At 39.0% G+C, this 23,769-nt stretch overlaps 2 protein-coding genes across 2 annotated transcripts in view; both read left to right on the plus strand.

Moving 5' to 3' along the window:
• LOC117455602 (fibrocystin-L-like) overlaps window positions 1-23,769 on the plus strand; it is a 67,375-nt gene that overhangs the window by 1,623 nt on the left and 41,983 nt on the right. Inside the window, exons 4-24 of the mRNA XM_034095168.2 lie at window positions 158-299; window positions 387-495; window positions 573-630; window positions 717-810; window positions 1,566-1,619; window positions 1,867-1,940; window positions 2,042-2,084; window positions 2,217-2,287; window positions 2,372-2,482; window positions 17,051-17,143; window positions 17,689-17,957; window positions 18,122-18,213; window positions 18,319-18,478; window positions 19,313-19,448; window positions 19,831-19,962; window positions 20,076-20,230; window positions 20,816-20,926; window positions 21,205-21,354; window positions 21,438-21,562; window positions 21,647-21,810; window positions 22,475-22,644. Coding sequence (XP_033951059.1) covers window positions 158-299; window positions 387-495; window positions 573-630; window positions 717-810; window positions 1,566-1,619; window positions 1,867-1,940; window positions 2,042-2,084; window positions 2,217-2,287; window positions 2,372-2,482; window positions 17,051-17,143; window positions 17,689-17,957; window positions 18,122-18,213; window positions 18,319-18,478; window positions 19,313-19,448; window positions 19,831-19,962; window positions 20,076-20,230; window positions 20,816-20,926; window positions 21,205-21,354; window positions 21,438-21,562; window positions 21,647-21,810; window positions 22,475-22,644 — 2,513 coding nt within the window. The remainder of the gene's footprint in view (window positions 1-157; window positions 300-386; window positions 496-572; window positions 631-716; window positions 811-1,565; window positions 1,620-1,866; window positions 1,941-2,041; window positions 2,085-2,216; window positions 2,288-2,371; window positions 2,483-17,050; window positions 17,144-17,688; window positions 17,958-18,121; window positions 18,214-18,318; window positions 18,479-19,312; window positions 19,449-19,830; window positions 19,963-20,075; window positions 20,231-20,815; window positions 20,927-21,204; window positions 21,355-21,437; window positions 21,563-21,646; window positions 21,811-22,474; window positions 22,645-23,769) is intronic.
• LOC139434850 (fibrocystin-L-like) lies at window positions 4,989-15,796 on the plus strand. The gene is made up of 19 exons (XM_071204902.1): window positions 4,989-4,998; window positions 5,106-5,227; window positions 6,055-6,190; window positions 6,569-6,700; window positions 6,814-6,968; window positions 7,554-7,664; window positions 7,943-8,092; window positions 8,176-8,300; window positions 8,385-8,548; window positions 9,213-9,382; window positions 11,163-11,266; window positions 12,527-12,652; window positions 13,386-13,526; window positions 13,799-13,859; window positions 14,816-14,868; window positions 15,116-15,189; window positions 15,291-15,333; window positions 15,466-15,536; window positions 15,621-15,796. Exons 1-19 carry the CDS (start codon window positions 4,989-4,991, stop codon window positions 15,794-15,796), a joined length of 2,124 nt encoding a protein of 707 aa, XP_071061003.1.

The following is a 23,769-nucleotide window of genomic DNA, read 5'->3' on the forward strand; positions in this document are numbered from 1 at the left end:
TGTATATTGTGTATTTTTTGTTTCTAAACTGTGCCAAAAGTTGGATTCCCTTAAACACTTGTGGGACTTAAGTGGTTTTTGTTCAGTTAGACTCATCCTGTCTGCTTGTTAATAAATACAAATAATCCCCCCCCCCTCCTCCCCACACTACCACCAGGTTTTGCCCTGGAAAGACCCAAGCTGGATCCAAGTGAATACTCAACGGGCAACCTTGTGTTCATGGTGTCGGACACCCTGTCAGTCCCCTGTGACGTGGAGAAAGACTCCACACACGGCAAGCAGATCACCTGTTACACCAGGTAGGGGCAACAGACCCTTCATTGAAAATACACCATCTTGTATAAGTCACATCTTCTATCTAAAATGACTATTTTTTCCCATAACAGAGCAATGCCGAATGGTCACTATGTGGTCCATGTGAGTGTGGACGGTGTTCCCATTCCGGACAGCAGTATGTGCAATGGCGTGAACAAATTACACCATTGCAGCTTTTATGTACGTACAAGACACCTCCATTTATCTGATGCTCCAGTCAAGTTTGTGTTTTTAACTTTTTATTTGACCATTCTCAGACTGTGTGGTATCGCACGCCTACTATCGGCTCTATGACTCCAGTCAGTGGTCCTCCAGGTACCGTTCTTTACTTCTATAGCATCTATTCAATTCACAGTTCACAGTGGAAACTTGATATTTAACTCACTTCAAAATCACTGCAGGCTCCGTGGTGACAATCACCGGTCGCACCTTCACTGATGTGTATGGAAGCAACACTGCTACGAGCACCAATGGCCTCAATGTCAGGTTTTTGAGGTACACATAAAATACTAATAATAATAAATTAAATTGATAACGCGCTTTTCTGAGTACTCAAAGTCGCTTTACAAAAGTACAATTCAAACAGCAAACAAAGCATAGCATATCATTTTAAAATGTTCATCTTACTTGGACAATTTTTGTCAAGCATTAAAGTACATGTTGTTGTTATTTAAATCAGTGCAATTTCTGACAGATTTGATATCCTGTAAATATCTTATAAAAGAGCACAGATTGAACTACTAAGGAATGCTTAAGAAACAAGTTTGCATTCATTCATTGAGCTAAAAAGAAAGGTTTTGATTGGCAAAATGTCTTAACCCTCTTGTTGTCTTCGGTCAAATCCAACCGATTTACTACTTTCATCAATCATAACTTTTTTGTTTTACATTTGATTGCATTAAGGCTTTATGATATTCTTCACAGGAGACATTTGAACATATGAAATTGCTGATCACCACTTTCATTGTATTCTGGATGATTTAGTCAACTTTGTAAAACCATGGTGTTCCCGGATCAGATAAAACACACACACACACACACACACACACACACACACACACACACACACACACACACACCACACACACACACACACACACACACACACACACACCACACACACACACACACACACACACACACACTCTAGATGTGCCCCCCCCTTTCCTTTAAAAGCCATTAAAATATTGAAATGTATGAACTAAACTGATCATGTATTTAATCACTGAATCTAATCTTGTTTATGGCAGAGCCTACATGGGAGGGATGCCATGTGATTTTCTTAAACCCAACTCAGATGACCTGTAAGTAATTTGTCTAGGTGTAGATTGCATCCAGAAGGTAAAAAAATGAAACAATAATGTACATTTTTATTGTCGGCACATGAATTCAAGTTTAGATATTTCTCACCATAATTGCAGCTGCAGAGAAATGTTTTGCGTACTGTGTGGAGGAAGTTCTAATTCCCTGATAAATGATTCATGGAAAAAGTGTGTCTTTTGTTATATTTGATAAAGTAATTAGAGTATGACATTTTTCTCATATGTTTAGATATGGCATCAAACTGAACTCTGACACTTCTTGGCATGGATGGATGAGCTGCAAAATGACGGGGACGTATGTTGGTAAGAAATTCACAGCAGCAGTTCATAATCACTCTTAATCAAAAGCTACATTTTGAAACAGTTAAAACTATCTTTAAATAATTATGTTTCATTCCCAACAGGGCATCACAACTTGAGTTACATTCTCGACAATGAATTTGGAAGGTAAAGCATTGTTTAAAGATATATGACCTCATGCTAAGTAACTACGTTTCTGCAATTTTTTTACAATTTGAAGTTAATTTAAGATTTCCATTTCATTTAAGATTAATACATGTACTTAAATGAAATCTCTAGGAGTTTAGTAGGGAAGAATTTGTTCAGGGTTTCCACGTTGGACAAGCTGTCCATGTTTCAGACCTATGCAGGTATGGTACACAATTTGTTTTAATAATAAAACACTTTGTAATATGTATTCTTGTTATGGTGAACTATTGTATTGTTTTGTTCAGAGGTGACAGGAGTCTCCCCATCCGATGGCAGTGTCATGGGTGGAACCGTGGTGACCATCCACGGACGCAACTTCGACCAAACCGATGCGCCGGCACGCGTTCTCCTTGGAGGTAACCCAACATCTGACAACTTCTCTTACTTTGTTTTCACACAGTACAAAGTGTTCAAGACTTAAATGAGCTGCGTGTCACCCAAACAAAACATCTCAAAGTCGTGCGATGGTGATAATCCTTTCGCAGCACAAACAGAGTGTGCACATACTTTGAGACGCAGCAAACAAAAGATAACCATGGAGCTGAAGAGGAAAGAATATGTTAGAAGCTTTGAGACACAGCAGAGCATGACAAAGGGGCTGGATCTTTCATAAGACGTTGTGTCATGAACATACCGACTTGAGTTACAGTTGATCTGTTGTTGGAACAAATAAACAATCAAAATGAACATACTTTTCACCCACATTTGTGTGAAACATGATGATGAAGAAATTGCATTCAGATATTAATGATACATCAAAGTAACTAAGCTACTAAGATAGTTCAATGTGCCTTTACTTACATGCATTAACGTTATAAATCTACGAAATTAGGGCCAAATGTGAATAATTGTTTTAGATTACAAAAAAAAAACGTTTATTCTGAAATCAAAGTTGAAGTTTTTTTAAATTACAATTTGGACTTTAATCTATAAAAGAAAAAAAAAACCTTCTGTTGAGATCTTAAAAAATGATACACATGTGGCGCTTATCCTCTTCCGTACAAACTCTCAACAATCAAGTTGAGATTTCTTGAAAATGTCATAGTCAAAGTCACGAAAAAAAAAAATCCTTTTCATTACTCCAAGATCACACGGCTTCTTCTCCCTGAATATAATTTGTTTGTGTTTAACGCCAATAAAGTTTGAAGCGTCACAGCAGCAAAAGGAGTTTAAACAGAGGCAAAATAATCCTGACAAAAACTAGCACAACATTAATTGTATAGTTGTTCCCATACTTTTTTGCATCCTATTATGTACTCTTATAAAACATTAGGCAAAGATAAAAAATGTTGGCCAAAACAATATTGGTTCCTATCTTGTCAAATCATCCTCAAACACCGCTGGTGCACCATGTTCAGAAATATGCACTAGAAAAACTAATATTTGAATTGTAATCACAATATGTAAAATAAAACAAGGAAAAAAGATGAATCAGGAATAAAAATTGAGGAACTGTGAAAATTCAACCAAGTTTCATAATTGTTCTTTATTTCCCAGTCCATTTAGACGTAATTCACCTTTCAATTTCTTCCCAAAGATTTTATGTCGGCTGAAAGTTGAGTGAAGTTCTGAAAAAACCATCCGAAATGTGATTAGCGGTGCGTTTCAGCTGTTTTCTATTGGGGTCTGTTATCGTGAGATAATTAATCACTGATGTTGGATTCTTCCTCAGCCTGCCTTGTGAAATCCAGAGTGTATCTGATGACAAAATCACATGCAGGTCGGCCAAACACGAGATGAACAACAACATGACAATCTGGCCAGGTGAGAACACTTGTCCTCTTCTTCTTTTGATTGTTGCGCCCGCCTATCATTATCCGAATGGAAGAATGTAGAGCATCTGCTCGTCAACTAAATGTCCTAAAGATGATGGTCTCACGCCAACACTTGTCACAGTTCACCAAAACTAAAGACTTTGATGTGTCCCGTCAAAACATCAGCAGTGATAACGGCACATATTGTCCCATGCATCATGTTATAATCAGATAAACTTTAACATTCATCTTATCAGCTTACAGGTATTTATATACAGAATATAGTGACAAATGGCCACTATAATTCAGAGATCACAAAGTGACGTCTTCAGATGTCTTACTTAGTCCAAATCCAAAAATATTCAATTTACATCATATGTCAAAGAAAAGCGGCCACATTCTCACATTTTAGTAGAAAGTGTTTATATCTGTTTTGGCTATACAAATGACTGGAAACAGAAACATTTGCCATTCCACTTTTCTATTAGCGTGCTCTAATTTTGGTTCACCACCACTTGTTGCCATTTTGTCACATGCACCTCTTCCAAATCCAGGTGGCAGAGGCCTTGAAGATGGAAGTTTGGAATGGGTCAACAACACTGAGATACCTGACTGACATTTGGAACTACAACCAAAACACAAGTGGATACTGGGAACAGTGGATCGACTCCATGCCCCACTCTTTCACTGTTGATAATAATGTGTTCAGCTCACGAACCAGGGGGTTTCTTCAGCCCTCCAGCCACCGCCAACTACAATATATACCTCCACTGTGATGACATATGTGAGCTCTACCTCAGCAACTCCAGCCTCCCAGAACACAAGGTATACAAGAGGTTACATTCAACATGAATCATCTGAGTAATCAAAGACAAATGCTTTAGTTCAATTTGAAATAATCAAAGATCTGGGAATTAAATATAGATAGTATGTGATGTTAAAATCGCTTACATTTTTTCTGCCTGTTTTTTCCACAACCTCCACCTCAGGTTAAAATCGCATACCAGGGAAGATATGTCTCAGATTATACAAAATTGGCTTCGCAAAAGTCTAAAGTAATGGCTCTGGAAGAAGGGAAATAGTAAGTAACTGATATGAAATACTAATCATGCATTCATGTCACACACATTGAGCTGTGGAATTGCAGATTTCCCTTGTATTTATTTCTTTTGTTTTTGTATGTAGTTACTACATGGAATTCTGCATCAAGAATATGGAGGTGCAGCTTCTATCAACATTGCCCCTGGTTCAAAGAAGAGAGTCCCTTTACAAGCAGACCAGACAAATGATGCTGTCAATGAAGCTCAGACTATTGTGGCTCAATATGAAGTGTTCAATGAGGAACAGGTATGTAGTGCTCATCTCCCCTTTAAAGAATGGATTGATACATCTCTCTTATCTGTGCACTCAAACCTGTTAGCTTAGCTTAGCTTAGCTTAGCTAGACATGAAAACTGGGAACACAAAAGCTAGGCCACTGCCTCCAAGTATGCAGTGCTTACATTTCTGTTATTCTTTTTTTTAAACAGAAGTAGTTAGCTGTTTCCCCCTGTCTACAACCGCTACAGCTATATGACTTTAGCTTAGCTTAGCTTATAGACTGGAAACAGGTGGAAAGCTATTGAAAATATCCAAGGAACTCATTGCTCCCAGTAAATAAAAAGAGCAGCACAAACGTTTTTTTATGTAACATAAGGACAACGGTATAATTTCCCCAAAATGATGAACTATAACTTCAAATAGTGATTCAAAAGGCCTACAAAGGCAAAGAACTGTACAACTCAAATTAAATTAATTTGTATGCTTTATAAAATTCAGCTTAAAACGTTTCTGTTAAAAGCAGCTAATTAAAATGTGCGTGTTGTGGTTTATATCAGTACTCTAATAAGGTACGGCTTATTTCTATTACTTTCTTGCTGTCGTGCTGCATTTTTCTTTTTAAACACCAAAATACTACAAGACCTTACTGTGTTTTAAGCAAATAATTATCCTTTCTTAACTGAATAATTAGCATTTTCCTTCAAAATTTCTTTTCATGGGGTTTATAAAAGTAATTTTGGAGAATGTAGTAGGAAATCACTATCACAAAAACTATAAATTGTCTTCCCCTTCGAAAGGAATGACTTACTCTTTCTTGTTTGTGTAACTCACCTCCGCTCACTGTCTGTTTCTCAGGAGCTGACCTTTGAATCCTGGCCCAACAATAGCGCCGCAGTCAAAGAGGTCCAGGAGGTCACGGTCAGCAGCAGCTGTGCCAGCCACCTTTGTGGGAACACCTTCTTCAGCCTGGGCTACGGAGATACAAAGACAGGTATTGTATTTTACAATTGGTTCATTTAAAAAAATAAAAATAAACTTTAAATATCACCACTGCATACATAAAAGGACCCAACCCATCAACTGTAGGGTTGCAACATTTGATTATTTATAAAATAAAATAAACTGAAGATTATTTTCTAGATTAATTGATCATTTGTTTGGTCTGCGAATTTTCAGGAAATAGTAAATATTGTTTAGGTGATGTCTTGAAATGTCTTAAATGTGAACTGAGGCTAAAAAAAGCCTTTTCCGTTTTGCATGAACGATGAATCAAAGGACCACCGATTAGCTCCAATAATCCATCTAAGATTACCAGTAGTATATGTGAGCGATTATGTTCATCCATAAACTTTTTATCTTTATTTGTTAGGACCAATTGCAGTCAGCGCCTCAGCTGCTGAGGTGCAAGCCTCCTTGAACCACCTTTGGTCCATCAAGCCCGACAAAGTCCAGGTCACCAAACAGGACAACACCTTCACAGTCACATTCGACTCTGACAGAGGTATGAAGAGACAGAAAAGCATAGCTCGTCAGTGGAATACTTTGCAGTTGTATTTGTTGTTTTACCAGCAAAAGGGCAACCAATGAAGTGATCATCTGTCTTTTGGACTACAGGGGATTTCAAACCTCTTCACTATGAGGTCTTCGGCTCCGACACCAACATCACTGTTGCTGAGGTCACCAAGGGGAAGAGCAACATGGAGACCTTCACTCTGCTGTGGGGGGGAATCCCAACAAAGCCCATCACTTTCAATGCAACTGGGTCTGAGGTCTGTTGTGCAAAAATGTCTTTCCGCCTCTTTCTTTGCTCAGATATAGTATCTACACGCCTTATTATTCAGTGTGATCGGGATTATATATGCAAGCCTTTATTTTCACAAACTTTACAGTTTTATAAACACGTCTTAACATACTGTAACAACTTTATAATATCACGTTTTATTTTGGCAATAATGTTTGACTAAAGTTACATATTAAATAACTGGATTATGATTATTAATGCATTAATGTGTTCAACACAAAAGGTCAAGTTTGAGCCAAATTGCTTTATATACTAGTACTGGATATGATACCTCTCTCTAAATGATCATTGATTTTTTAGCTAACATTGTGTTGAGGCAATTCATTGAGTAACTATTAGTTAAAGATGTTTGATTAATGTAGTGGAGTAAAAAGTACGATATTGGCTTCCAAAGAATGAGTGGAGTAGAAGTATAAAGTAGCATTAAATAGAAACACTCAAGTCAAGTAAAATTAATTTAAAAGATAATTGAGTACCGCTTTTAATCCAACACTATTGGGCTGTACGAAAAAACCCGACACGACTTCCAACATCCAGTGTGTGATGTGAACAGGTGCAGTCAGCTCTGGAGGACATGATGAAGGGCGAGTGTCCCAAAGAGATCCTGACCACTGAGGGGACTGATGTGAAGTACTTCAAAGACTTTGAAAACGACAACTCGCAGGTCAGTGAGGGGCAAAACAAGCACTGAGTTGGTACTGACTGTTAACGATGAGCCCGAAAACTCATTGCACGTGTGTTGAGTTCATACCTTGAAAAACACTAACAAATAAAAGCATTTCCTGTGTCCATGCCTTTCATTAACTGCAAATGTTACTTTCCACCACTGCTGACTAACTTCATCAAACACTGCTTTTAGTTCTTGGAATCGCTTCACAGACCTCTAGTCTTTGGAGAGCACCTAGGATTCTCACCACTGTCTGATTTCTTGCACCCCCCCAGTTTGATACTGCTGCAGAAGGGACTCCAGTGAAAAACGTCGCTTTCTGTGGCCTGTGGTCCCTGAAAAACGCCGGGGTCCTTTTCAAGAACAGTTACACCAAAGAGTCCGGTGGCAACTACGGATCCGTGACATTGGCCAAGCATCCCACGGTGAGACACGAGACTGCTTTACTTATTGTTAGCATTTATACTGTCTCTGATCTCTTCATCATTCGTTCTTTTGTTCCTTGCAGCTTTGCTTCGCATACAAGGGAATGTTGAAAGATGAAGTTGGATTGAAGTTCACCTACAGCGACAGCCAAGGCGAAACCAAGACAGAGACCGCGAAGATCGCCACTCTCTTCAACAAGGGCGACAAGTCCGTGAAAAATCCATTTCATTTGTGCATGCTTGCAAACTTCCCTGCAGAGTTCCGTCTTTAATTGTGATATTTTCCCAACAGATGGAGTTACAAATGCATGGACATGGAGAGTTCCCTGCAGAATGATTATATTGGAGGCAAATACACTCTACTGGAGGTTTACCTCTACAAAGACGCCTCTGGTGCAGATTTCTACGTGGACGCCATTCACATCGGAGAGAGCGCTACCGCCATGGAGGAAAATGGTACGAAGCATGATTTTAGTTTTGATTTTAGGTGCCCTTCTTTAAAGAGGACATATTAGTATTTTCGTGTCTCTACCGGGACATGTCTCCATGCCTTAATGCACAAAAAGCTCTTGATTTTTCTCATACTGCCTGTGCTGCAGCACCTCTTTTCACCCTCTGTCTGAAACCAGAGCCCAGTCTGCTCTGATTGGTTAGCTGGTCGGCTCTGTTGTGATTGGTCAAACGCTTAGAGAAGTATCAGATATTGTCCCACCCTTAGCATATCACGTACAATGTGTTGGAGTGCTCGCCAATAGAAGCTCGAGTGTTTCAAAGTGATGTCACTATGTTACAGAAGTAAACAAAGGAGTCCAATGGAGGAGCTTCAGGCAAGGGGGGAGTGTGATGGAGAGAAAAGTTACATGCACAAAAACCTGTATAACGCACTACAGGAAAGGGAACACCCCTTGAAGCATAATAGGGCCTCTTTAATGTCAAATCCAACAGTTGTGCAAACGGACTATATTCTTAAATATTTTCCTGCACATTTATTGTAACGATTCAACATTGGATCATGTGAATACCTTTCTTCGTATTGATGTGTAATAGTGGGACTCACTAAAACCACGTTTTATATATTAGTTATTATTTTATTTTATTCATGTGGATTGTTTTCTTACAGCTGTTCCCAACAAGAGGAGGCCTCCACCCTTTGAAAGCTCTGGTCGTTCATTCGAGGCGATCGCCGTCACCAGTGTCATATCAACTGCTCTACCCATCAGCTACCGCATCACAGCCACACCAATAGAATGTGCCTTTGATTTCCCTCTGCTAGAAGTTGGCTTCCTGCAGGTACCGGATTCTTTTAATGTCTTATATTACCTACTTTTCTTCTGCTTATTCCTTCCTTGGGCAACAGTATAGACCAGGGGTGTCAAACTCAATTTAATCGCGGGCCACATCAGCATTATGGCTGCAGAGCGCTGTGCCCGCAATGACGTCAACATAATTTGGGGGACTTGAAGAATCCCCGAGAAGATCCATAAAATGGTCAACATTGAAGGGCAGATTAATGGTTATCAAAGTACAAATATCCAAAATCAGTTCAGTAACGGTTTTCAAGGGGACAATATTTATTCAAATTGATGGGTTTGGATGATGGGGGAAACTCGTGTCACAGGCTCTTTAAGGGCGGTGATACAGTACGAAATGAAGTTGATGCGATTTGATTGGATTGTGAGGCATGACGTGAGCCTCATCTGCAGTGGCGGCTGGTGGAAAATATTTTTGGTGGGGCTATTGATAGCGCTGGCTCGGGAGCTACAGCTACAACAACATGAACAGCTACAACAACATGAACATATTTTACCGTGATTAAATTGTAATACACGTTTCTAAATGATGCCGACGTAACAACATACTGATACCGGTTAGTAAAAACCATGAACGGCAGGCGAAAAACCTTTTCGAATGCTTGTTCCCTGAATGGAGCTTGGCTAAGCTAACGCTATATATGCTCCGACCGTCCACACTCACAACAACGGCCTACAGACATAAATAAACCAGCGACTGTATTCTCCATGACACAGACAGTCTGTGGTTTGTACTTGTTTAACTTTGGTCTAGTTTCTGAACAGATCGTATCTGTCCCCGGCTGTTTGAAGAGCAAGCATGTGAAACAAAAGATAGCATTTACCTGTTTGCATCCAGCTAGCCATGTGAGAAGCCTTGTTGATACGTTTTGTCTTTTTCACGAGCTTGTGTGATATATACAAATCGGGTTGGTCCGGTCCAAGGTCTTTAAGTATCAATTTATCTCCCAAAGGATTGGAGAGTAGCTCTTGGGCGGACCGAGGTTCCGGTGACTCCACCTGCACACCATTCTCATCCAAATACTGCGTCACCTTGGTCACTCACGAGTCTAAAAAACAACTCAGGTCAACGCACGTAAGCAACATGGGCGCCAACGTGAGCGCCCACGTGACCAAAATATTTGACGGTGCTGATTGGCTGAAATTATGTTTCGGCGGCACAGTTTACTATTGAGACTTTTGCAACCTGCTGGTTGCTGCTGTTTCGCTCGGGGGCTCTGCCCGGTAATGATAAACTAATGCCATGGGCAAGGCCAGGCAGGAAACAGGTGACTTATCAGTAACTTTTAGACCATCGTAACACAATTTTAAACGAGATTGTATTGTAGATTATACATTTTTGTGATACTAATTGTATGATATTTACCTTGTTCATTAAAAATTTAAATATAAAATATATATTTTTTTTAAATATATTTTTTTTAAATATATATTTTTTTATGGAATATTTTTTTTAAATTTTGTATCTGGCAAGAGGGTGGGGCGGCGCCCCTATGGGGCCGGCCGCCACTGCTCATCTGATTGGTCAATCCCTCCATTTTTTTCACCAAGGGAAGCCAATTTCGGCTAGCCTCCTCTCGCAACAGAGTGTGCAATCTACTGTACATAACCATAACATCTGGAGGGGCGCTGTTTCACTATTTGTAAAATACTCAATGAGAATGGGGGGAGAGACGGGCCGGCAGAATAATTACCAAAACTAAACGATGTGTTTTTATGGGGGAGTGTGGTTGTCTCCTCGCTGCTCTCTCTGACTGCAGCAGCAGCAGCTCTGCTGCCGCCAGGCAACTGTCAGTCTGAGCGCCTGTGGAGTACTATGGGAGGGAGGCGGGGCTCACGGCAGCTCGTTACTGCAGAACAATACGTGAGTCGCCAAACACCAGAAAAGTAGCTAATAACACCATTATAAATCGTTAGAATAGTCGTTAGTCACTTTTGACACAAATAAGTCGCCGGAGGGTTTGGAAATCCGCCAAATTTAACGACAAAGTCGCCAAGTTTGGCACACTGGTGGCCGGTCTTTTTTATTCTTTGTATGTGATTATTTGACAGATAAGAGCCACACACTGCATTAGCGGCCGCTGTCGCCCTCTGTCGGCCGTCAGCGCAACTTAAATGATGACGTTAAACTATTTTTTTTAAAAGGGCCGGTCGTCAACGGCCCTTGACGACCGGCCGTTCTGTGGTTCTTCCAGATTCTACAGATGGCCAGTCCGCCCCTGGATGTACATTGTTGTGGTGATGTGGACACTGGGTGAGTCTCCTCCCAGTCTCAGGTGAGGGGCAGGACACAAGCAGCCTCATAAAGAGCCAGCGCTGTCCTCTGTCAGGCAGTCTCTCTCTGTCCATGTGAACAGCTGACTCAGTCAACACACTGGTAAACCTCCTTTCAACAGGTGAGCTTTAATCATTTAATCATGGCATTTATTTAAAAATATCAAATTCTAACATTTACTTTGAACGTTAATTAAACGTTTGGCTGTTATATATTAAGATTATATATTTGTGTGTAACTTTACTGTTTTTTTGTTCAGGGTACAAACATTCCTGAATCATATTTCTTTCATATCTTGATTTTGTTATGTTTGTCCTTCAGTTTTTTAAATTAGATGTATTACTTGAGTAAAAGTACATGAGTACCAGAGTGTAGGAATATTCTGTTACAAGTAAAAGTACTGCATTCAAAATGTTACTCAAGTAAAAGTACAAAAGTATTGGCATCAAAACAAAGTACCAAAAGTACACGTACAAAGTAGTCATTGTGCAGATGGTCTTTTTCAGAATAATATATTTGATATGTTTTATATATGATTGATCATGAGTGTTCTCAAAGCTGGTGAAGGTGCAGCTAGTTTGAATGACTTTGTAGACTGCAGGGTAGCTGGTGGATTACTCCAGGTGGAACTAAAGTCTGATTTAACACTTGGTTCTGTAAAGTAACTAAATGTAAAGTAACTAAATGTATTAAATACATGTAGTGGAGTAAAAGTAAAGAGTAGCAATAAATGGAAATACTCAAGGTAAAGTACAAGTATGTCAAAAGTTACTTAAGCACAGTACTTGAAGAATGTACTTAGTTACTTTACACCCATGAATTTCACTAATTGAGCACTTTTTATTTCAGTTCTCAAAAGCTTCCATCACAGCAGGCTGCAGGTGAAGCAGCAGGGAATTCCTGGGAAATCTCCAGGATGGAGTCTTGGATGAAGGCGGCAGGTCTCCTCCTCGCAGTGTGGGTGCTGCTGCTGCAGTAAGTAACCAATAACAAACTAACAAGACAATAACAGTTATAAATCTGCATTTTCTTCATTCGATGACCTTCAATCTAGATGTGTTCACCTTATGGAATGTGGAAAGTGAGCTAATTTACAAACAAGACTTGCTGCCCAAGGCGTGTATTAAATAAGAGATTATGTATGTGTATTTCAGGTGCTCAAAACGTTAACTACATAAGTCCACACAGAGGCAGCCATAATGGAGCAACACGAGTGATGATTTCAGGCACAGGTAAGAGATGACATAGCAAACTGTTGTTAGAGCTTTAAGATTAGTTAAAGAAGTTACAGTTGTGTATTAATTATTCATGTATTAACATTTTTTATATATTTATGTTATATTATCTCTTGTTATTATGATAACAATGTCTATTAAATTCGTATACATTTTTAATTATCAGTCTAACAATTATCTGGCTGATTGTTGTTCTTATTTTTTCTTATTTTCTTTTTATTCACATTAAAACATGGTTTTAAATGTCATGCCTTTCTTTGTTTTGTTTTTTACTGTAGGTTAAAAAAATATATATATTTTGAAAAGTACAATGTACTGTATATTGTGTATTTTTTGTTTCTAAACTGTGACCAAAAGTTGGATTCCTTAAACACTTGTGGGACTTAAGTGGTTTTTGGTTCAGTTAGACTCATCCTGTCTGCTTGTTAATAAATACAAATAATCCCCCCCCCTCCTCCCCACACTACCACCAGGTTTTGCCCTGGAAGACCCAAGCTGGATCCAAGTGAATACTCAACGGGCAACCTTGTGTTCATGGTGTCGGACACCCTGTCAGTCCCCTGTGACGTGGAGAAAGACTCCACACACGGCAAGCAGATCACCTGTTACACCAGGTAGGGGCAACAGACCCTTCATTGAAAATACACCATCTTGTATAAGTCACATCTTCTATCTAAAATGACTATTTTTTCCCATAACAGAGCATGCGAATGGTCACTATGTGGTCCATGTGAGTGTGGACGGTGTCCCATTCCGGACAGCAGTATGTGCAATGGAGGGGTGAACAAATTACACCATTGCAGCTTTTATGTACGTACAAGACACCTCCATTTATCTGATCGCCCAGTCAAGTTGTGTTTTTAACTTTTTATTTGACCATTCTCAGACTGTGTGGTAATCGCACGCCTACTATCGGCTCTATGACTCCAGTCAGTGGTCCCTCCAGGGTACCGTTCTTTACTTCTATAGCATCTATTCAATTCACAGTTCACAGTGGAAACTTGATATTTAACTCACTTCAAAATCACTGCAGGCTCCGTGGTGACAATCACCGGTCGCACCTTCACTGATGTGTATGGAAGCAACACTGCTACGAGCACCAATGGCCTCAATGTCAGGTTTTTGAGGTACACATAAAATACTAATATAATAAATTAAATTGATAACGCGCTTTTCTGAGTACTCAAAGTCGCTTTACAAAAGTACAATTCAAACAGCAAACAAAGCATAGCATATCATTTTAAAATGTTCATCTTACTTGGACAATTTTTGTCAAGCATTAAAGTACATGTTGTTGTTATTTAAATCAGTGCAATTTCTGACAGATTTGATATCCTGTAAATATCTTATAAAAGAGCACAGATTGAACTACTAAGGAATGCTTAAGAAACAAGTTTGCATTCATTCATTGAGCTAAAAAGAAAGGTTTTGATTGGCAAAATGTCTTAACCCTCTTGTTGTCTTCGGGTCAAATCCAACCGATTTACTACTTTCATCAATCATAACTTTTTTGTTTTACATTTGATTGCATTAAGGCTTTATGATATTCTTCACAGGAGACATTTGAACATATGAAATTGCTGATCACCACTTTCATTGTATTCTGGATGATTTAGTCAACTTTGTAAAACCATGGTGTTCCCGGATCAGATAAAACACACACACACACACACCACACAACACACACACACACACACACACACACACACACACCACACACACACACACACACACACACACACACACACACACACACACACACACACCCACACACACACACACACACACACACACACACTCTAGATGTGCCCCCCCCTTTCCTTTAAAAGCCATTAAAATATTGAAATGTATGAACTAAACTGATCATGTATTTAATCACTGAATCTAATCTTGTTTATGGCAGAGCCTACATGGGAGGGATGCATGTGATTTTCTTAAACCCAACTCAGATGACCTGTAAGTAATTTGTCTAGGTGTAGATTGCATCCAGAAGGTAAAAAAATGAAACAATAATGTACATTTTTATTGTCGGCACATGAATTCAAGTTTAGATATTTCTCACCATAATTGCAGCTGCAGAGAAATGTTTTGCGTACTGTGTGGAGGAAGTTCTAATTCCCTGATAAATGATTCATGGAAAAAGTGTGTCTTTTGTTATATTTGATAAAGTAATTAGAGTATGACATTTTTCTCATATGTTTAGATATGGCATCAAACTGAACTCTGACACTTCTTGGCATGGATGGATGAGCTGCAAAATGACGGGGACGTATGTTGGTAAGAAATTCACAGCGGCAGTTCATAATCACTCTTAATAAAAAGCTACATTTTGAAACAGTTAAAACTATCTTTAAATAATTATGTTTCATTCCCAACAGGGCATCACAACTTGAGTTACATTCTCGACAATGAATTTGGAAGGTAAAGCATTGTTTAAAGATATATGACCTCATGCTAAGTAACTACGTTTCTGCAATTTTTTTACAATTTGAAGTTAATTTAAGATTTCCATTTCATTTAAGATTAATACATGTACTTAAATGAAATCTCTAGGAGTTTAGTAGGGAAGAATTTGTTCAGGGTTTCCACGTTGGACAAGCTGTCCATGTTTCAGACCTATGCAGGTATGGTACACAATTTGTTTTAATAATAAAACACTTTGTAATATGTATTCTTGTTATGGTGAACTATTGTATTGTTTTGTTCAGAGGTGACAGGAGTCTCCCCATCCGATGGCAGTGTCATGGGTGGAACCGTGGTGACCATCCACGGACGCAACTTCGACCAAACCGATGCGCCGGCACGCGTTCTCCTTGGAGGTAACCCAACATCTGACAACTTCTCTTACTTTGTTTTCACACAGTACAAAGTGTTCAAGACTTAAATGAGCTGCGTGTCACCCAAACAAAACATCTCAAAGTCGTGCGATGGTGATAATCCTTCGCAGCACAAACAGAGTGTGCACATACTTTGAGACGCAGCAAACAAAAGATAACCATGGAGCTGAAGAGGAAAGAATATGTTAGAAGCTTTGAGACACAGCAGAGCATGACAAAGGGGCTGGATCTTTCATAAGACGTTGTGTCATGAACATACCGACTTGAGTTACAGTTGATCTGTTGTTGGAACAAATAAACAATCAAAATGAACATAACTTTTCACCCACATTTGTGTGAAACATGATGATGAAGAAATTGCATTCAGATATTAATGATACATCAAAGTAACTAAGCTACTAAGATAGTTCAATGTGCCTTTACTTACATGCATTAACGTTATAAATCTACGAAATTAGGGCCAAATGTGAATAATTGTTTTAGATTACAAAAAAAAAACGTTTATTCTGAAATCAAAGTTGAAGTTTTTTTAAATTACAATTTGGACTTTAATCTATAAAAGAAAAAAAAAACCTTCTGTTGAGATCTTAAAAAATGATACACATGTGGCGCTTATCCTCTTCCGTACAAACTCTCAACAATCAAGTTTGAGATTTCTTGAAAATGTCATAGTCAAAGTCACGAAAAAAAAAAATCCTTTTCATTACTCCAAGATCACACGGCTTCTTCTCCCTGAATATAATTTGTTTGTGTTTAACGCCAATAAAGTTTGAAGCGTCACAGCAGCAAAAGGAGTTAAACAGAGGCAAAAATAATCCTGAGCAAAAACTAGCACACACATTAATTGTATAGTTGTTCCCATACTTTTTTGCATCCTATTATGTACTCTTATAAAACATTAGGCAAAGATAAAAAATGTTGGCCAAAACAATATTGGTTCCTATCTTGTCAAATCATCCTCAAACACCGCTGGTGCACCATGTTCAGAAATATGCACTAGAAAAACTAATATTTGAATTGTAATCACAATATGTAAAATAAAACAAGGAAAAAAGATGAATCAGGAATAAAAATTGAGGAACTGTGAAAATTCAACCAAGTTTCATAATTGTTCTTTATTTCCCAGTCCATTTAGACGTAATTCACCTTTCAATTTCTTCCCAAAGATTTTATGTCGGCTGAAAGTTGAGTGAAGTTCTGAAAAAACCATCCGAAATGTGATTAGCGGTGCGTTTCAGCTGTTTTCTATTGGGGTCTGTTATCGTGAGATAATTAATCACTGATGTTGGATTCTTCCTCAGGCCTGCCTTGTGAAATCCAGAGTGTATCTGATGACAAAATCACATGCAGGTCGGCCAAACACGAGATGAACAACAACATGACAATCTGGCCAGGTGAGAACACTTGTCCTCTTCTTCTTTTGATTGTTGCGCCCGCCTATCATTATCCGAATGGAAGAATGTAGAGCATCTGCTCGTCAACTAAATGTCCTAAAGATGATGGTCTCACGCCAACACTTGTCACAGTTCACCAAAACTAAAGACTTTGATGTGTCCCGTCAAAACATCAGCAGTGATAACGGCACATATTTGTCCCATGCATCATGTTATAATCAGATAAACTTTAACATTCATCTTATCAGCTTACAGGTATTTATATACAGAATATAGTGACAAATGGCCACTATAATTTCAGAGATCACAAAGTGACGTCTTCAGATGTCTTACTTAGTCCAAATCCAAAAATATTCAATTTACAATCATATGTCAAAGAAAAGCGGCACATTCTCACATTTTAGTAGAAAGTGTTTATATCTGTTTTGCTATACAAATGACTGGAAACAGAAACATTTGCCATTCCACTTTTCTATTAGCGTGCTCTAATTTTGGTTCACCACCACTTGTTGCCATTTTGTCACATGCACCTCTTCCAAATCCAGGTGGCAGAGGCTTGAAGATGGAAGTTTGGAATGGGTCAACAACACTGAGATACCTGACTGACATTTGGAACTACAACCAAAACACAAGTGGATACTGGGAACAGTGGATCGACTCCATGCCCCACTCTTTCACTGTTGATAATAATGTGTTCAGCTCACGAACCAGGGGGTTCTTCAGCCCTCCAGCCACCGCCAACTACAATATATACCTCCACTGTGATGACATATGTGAGCTCTACCTCAGCAACTCCAGCCTCCCAGAACACAAGGTATACAAGAGGTTACATTCAACATGAATCATCTGAGTAATCAAAGACAAATGCTTTAGTTCAATTTGAAATAATCAAAGATCTGGGAATTAAATATAGATAGTATGTGATGTTAAAATCGCTTACATTTTTTCTGCCTGTTTTTTCCACAACCTCCACCTCAGGTTAAAATCGCATACCAGGGAAGATATGTCTCAGATTATACAAAATTGGCTTCGCAAAAGTCTAAAGTAATGGCTCTGGAAGAAGGGAAATAGTAAGTAACTGATATGAAATACTAATCATGCATTCATGTCACACACATTGAGCTGTGGAATTGCAGATTTCCCTTGTATTTATTTTCTTTTGTTTTTGTATGTAGTTACTACATGGAAATTCTGCATCAAGAATATGGAGGTGCAGCTTCTATCAACATTGCCCTGTTCAAAGAAGAGAGTCCCTTTACAGCAGACCAGACAAATGATGCTGTCAATGAAGCTCAGACTATTGTGGCTCAATATGAAGTGTTCAATGAGGAACAGGTATGTAGTGCTCATCTCCCCTTTAAAGAATGGATTGATACATCTCTCTTATCTGTGCACTCAAACCTGTTAGCTTAGCTTAGCTTAGCTTAGCATAGACATGAAAACTGGGAACACAAAAGCTAGGCCACTGCCTCCAAGTATGCAGTGCTTACATTTCTGTTATTCTTTTTTTTAAACAGAAGTAGTTAGCTGTTTCCCCCTGTCTACAACCGCTACAGCTATATGACTTTAGCTTAGCTTAGCTTATAGACTGGAAACAGGTGGAAAGCTATTGAAAATATCCAAGGAACTCATTGCTCCCAGTAAATAAAAAGAGCAGCACAAACGTTTTTTTATGTAACATAAGGACAACGGTATAATTTCCCCAAAATGATGAACTATAACTTCAAATAGTGATTCAAAAGGCCTACAAAGGCAAAGAACTGTACAACTCAAATTAAATTAATTTGTATGCTTTATAAAATTCAGCTTAAAACGTTTCTGTTAAAAGCAGCTAATTAAAATGTGCGTGTTGTGGTTTCTATCAGTACTCTAATAAGGTACGGCTTATTTCTATTACTTTCTTGCTGTCGTGCTGCATTTTTCTTTTTAAACACCAAAATACTACAAGACCTTAATAATTAGACTATAAGACCAAATAATTATCCTTTCTTAACTGAATAATTAGCATTTTCCTTCAAAATTTCTTTTCATGGGGTTTATAAAAGTAATTTTGGAGAATGTAGTAGGAAATCACTATCACAAAAACTATAAATTGTCTTCCCCTTCGAAAGGAATGACTTACTCTTTCTTGTTTGTGTAACTCACCTCCGCTCACTGTCTGTTTCTCAGGAGCTGACCTTTGAATCCTGGCCCAACAATAGCGCCGCAGTCAAAGAGGTCCAGGAGGTCACGGTCAGCAGCAGCTGTGCCAGCCACCTTTGTGGGAACACCTTCTTCAGCCTGGGCTACGGAGATACAAAGACAGGTATTGTATTTTACAATTGGTTCATTTAAAAAAATAAAAATAAACTTTAAATATCACCACTGCATACATAAAAGGACCCAACCCATCAACTGTAGGGTTGCAACATTTGATTATTTATAAAATAAAATAAACTGAAGATTATTTTCTAGATTAATTGATCATTTGTTTGGTCTGCGAATTTTCAGGAAATAGTAAATATTGTTTAGGTGATGTCTTGAAATGTCTTAAATGTGAACTGAGGCTAAAAAAAGCCTTTTCCGTTAGTTTTGCATGAACGATGAATCAAAGGACCACCGATTAGCTCCAATAATCCATCTAAGATTACCAGTAGTATATGTGAGCGATTATGTTCATCCATAAACTTTTTATCTTTATTTGTTAGGACCAATTGCAGTCAGCGCCTCAGCTGCTGAGGTGCAAGCCTCCTTGAACCACCTTTGGTCCATCAAGCCCGACAAAGTCCAGGTCACCAAACAGGACAACACCTTCACAGTCACATTCGACTCTGACAGAGGTATGAAGAGACAGAAAAGCATAGCTCGTCAGTGGAATACTTTGCAGTTGTATTTGTTGTTTTACCAGCAAAAGGGCAACCAATGAAGTGATCATCTGTCTTTTGGACTACAGGGGATTTCAAACCTCTTCACTATGAGGTCTTCGGCTCCGACACCAACATCACTGTTGCTGAGGTCACCAAGGGGAAGAGCAACATGGAGACCTTCACTCTGCTGTGGGGGGGAATCCCAACAAAGCCCATCACTTTCAATGCAACTGGGTCTGAGGTCTGTTGTGCAAAAATGTCTTTCCGCCTCTTTCTTTGCTCAGATATAGTATCTACACGCCTTATTATTCAGTGTGATCGGGATTATATATGCAAGCCTTTATTTTCACAAACTTTACAGTTTTATAAACACGTCTTAACATACTGTAACAACTTTATAATATCACGTTTTATTTTGGCAATAATGTTTGACTAAAGTTACATATTAAATAACTGGATTATGATTATTAATGCATTAATGTGTTCAACACAAAAGGTCAAGTTTGAGCCAAATTGCTTTATATACTAGTACTGGATATGATACCTCTCTCTAAATGATCATTGATTTTTTAGCTAACATTGTGTTGAGGCAATTCATTGAGTAACTATTAGTTAAAGATGTTTGATTAATGTAGTGGAGTAAAAAGTACGATATTGGCTTCCAAAGAATGAGTGGAGTAGAAGTATAAAGTAGCATTAAATAGAAACACTCAAGTCAAGTAAAATTAATTTAAAAGATAATTGAGTACCGCTTTTAATCCAACACTATTGGGCTGTACGAAAAAACCCGACACGACTTCCAACATCCAGTGTGTGATGTGAACAGGTGCAGTCAGCTCTGGAGGACATGATGAAGGGCGAGTGTCCCAAAGAGATCCTGACCACTGAGGGGACTGATGTGAAGTACTTCAAAGACTTTGAAAACGACAACTCGCAGGTCAGTGAGGGGCAAAACAAGCACTGAGTTGGTACTGACTGTTAACGATGAGCCCGAAAACTCATTGCACGTGTGTTGAGTTCATACCTTGAAAAACACTAACAAATAAAAGCATTTCCTGTGTCCATGCCTTTCATTAACTGCAAATGTTACTTTCCACCACTGCTGACTAACTTCATCAAACACTGCTTTTAGTTCTTGGAATCGCTTCACAGACCTCTAGTCTTTGGAGAGCACCTAGGATTCTCACCACTGTCTGATTTCTTGCACCCCCCCAGTTTGATACTGCTGCAGAAGGGACTCCAGTGAAAAACGTCGCTTTCTGTGGCCTGTGGTCCCTGAAAAACGCCGGGGTCCTTTTCAAGAACAGTTACACCAAAGAGTCCGGTGGCAACTACGGATCCGTGACATTGGCCAAGCATCCCACGGTGAGACACGAGACTGCTTTACTTATTGTTAGCATTTATACTGTCTCTGATCTCTTCATCATTCGTTCTTTTGTTCCTTGCAGCTTTGCTTCGCATACAAGGGAATGTTGAAAGATGAAGTTGGATTGAAGTTCACCTACAGCGACAGCCAAGGCGAAACCAAGACAGAGACCGCGAAGATCGCCACTCTCTTCAACAAGGGCGACAAGTCCGTGAAAAATCCATTTCATTTGTGCATGCTTGCAAACTTCCCTGCAGAGTTCCGTCTTTAATTGTGATATTTTCCCAACAGATGGAGTTACAAATGCATGGACATGGAGAGTTCCCTGCAGAATGATTATATTGGAGGCAAATACACTCTACTGGAGGTTTACCTCTACAAAGACGCCTCTGGTGCAGATTTCTACGTGGACGCCATTCACATCGGAGAGAGCGCTACCGCCATGGAGGAAAATGGTACGAAGCATGATTTTAGTTTTGATTTTAGGTGCCCTTCTTTAAAGAGGACATATTAGTATTTTCGTGTCTCTACCGGGACATGTCTCCATGCCTTAATGCACAAAAAGCTCTTGATTTTTCTCATACTGCCTGTGCTGCAGCACCTCTTTTCACCCTCTGTCTGAAACCAGAGCCCAGTCTGCTCTGATTGGTTAGCTGGTCGGCTCTGTTGTGATTGGTCAAACGCTTAGAGAAGTATCAGATATTGTCCCACCCTTAGCATATCACGTACAATGTGTTGGAGTGCTCGCCAATAGAAGCTCGAGTGTTTCAAAGTGATGTCACTATGTTACAGAAGTAAACAAAGGAGTCCAATGGAGGAGCTTCAGGCAAGGGGGGAGTGTGATGGAGAGAAAAGTTACATGCACAAAAACCTGTATAACGCACTACAGGAAAGGGAACACCCCTTGAAGCATAATAGGGCCTCTTTAATGTCAAATCCAACAGTTGTGCAAACGGACTATATTCTTAAATATTTTCCTGCACATTTATTGTAACGATTCAACATTGGATCATGTGAATACCTTTCTTCGTATTGATGTGTAATAGTGGGACTCACTAAAACCACGTTTTATATATTAGTTATTATTTTATTTTATTCATGTGGATTGTTTTCTTACAGCTGTTCCCAACAAGAGGAGGCCTCCACCCTTTGAAAGCTCTGGTCGTTCATTCGAGGCGATCGCCGTCACCAGTGTCATATCAACTGCTCTACCCATCAGCTACCGCATCACAGCCACACCAATAGAATGTGCCTTTGATTTCCCTCTGCTAGAAGTTGGCTTCCTGCAGGTACCGGATTCTTTTAATGTCTTATATTACCTACTTTTCTTCTGCTTATTCCTTCCTTGGGCAACAGTATAGACCAGGGGTGTCAAACTCAATTTAATCGCGGGCCACATCAGCATTATGGCTGCACTCAAAGGGCCGGTTGTAACTTATATATAAATATATATATATAAAATAATGTATTATATTACATAATCGCCTCTGCATTGGATTATTATCTGATAGGGTAATAACTTCATAATTAACTACGTCTGAAAGCTGAAGTCTGGGGCAAATAATTGCAATTCTCTTCAGTGAGAATGTCACAAAATGATTTAAAAAGAAAAGCTGGAAAAAAGTAAAAAAACAGAAGTGACATTTAAAAAAAAAAAAGTTAGATTTAAAAAAAATAGTCAAATTCTGGGAAAAAAGTCTAATTTGAGATGCATTCTGGGACATGTAGTTTATGGGCAACATGCTTCTGTAAATCGTCATCTAACCATATAATAAACATATTATATTCTTTGCAAGCTCTTGTGGGGCCGCATTAAATGAAGTCGCGGGCCGGATTTGGCCCCCGGGCCTTGAGTTGGACACCCCTGGTATAGACGGAAGGAAAAGATTGTGCTATGCTGTGCGTCTAGTTTAGGTTCATTTATAGTTGGAAAAACACAAAATCTGGCCAATAAATTAAGTAAAAAAAGTAAACTTCTTGTCAGTTAAATAAGACGCTCCTCCAAACATAAACCTTTTCACTTGTGCTCCAATATTTTCCTAATACAACAATATTCTTCACAATCAAATACGGAGGCATGAAATGAAGTGTTTTTAGCTGTTAAGAACCTAACTTGAGTGTTGGGTTACGTAAGAGAGAAAAGATGGGGGCTTTCCCGTTTACTTTAGTAGAGCTCATTTGATCAAAGATGTCTTCGTGTTAGCATCCAGCTGTGATGCAACTGTACTAAACTCTGGGCAAAGCACCTTTCACAAATTGTTTACAAATAGACAATACAAGGATTTACTAACAGAAAAGGACTTTCCACAAGGAAAAAAGAGGTGTCAGATTTAAAGGAACAGCCTCAGCAGTGTGACTCACAGGAACAGGAAATGTTCTGCAGCCCACGGCTGTGCGATAAATTACAGCAGAGG

The sequence above is a fragment of the Pseudochaenichthys georgianus genome, chromosome 11 (genome assembly GCF_902827115.2).
Source record: "Pseudochaenichthys georgianus chromosome 11, fPseGeo1.2, whole genome shotgun sequence".
Classification (NCBI taxonomy): Eukaryota; Metazoa; Chordata; class Actinopteri; order Perciformes; family Channichthyidae; genus Pseudochaenichthys; species Pseudochaenichthys georgianus.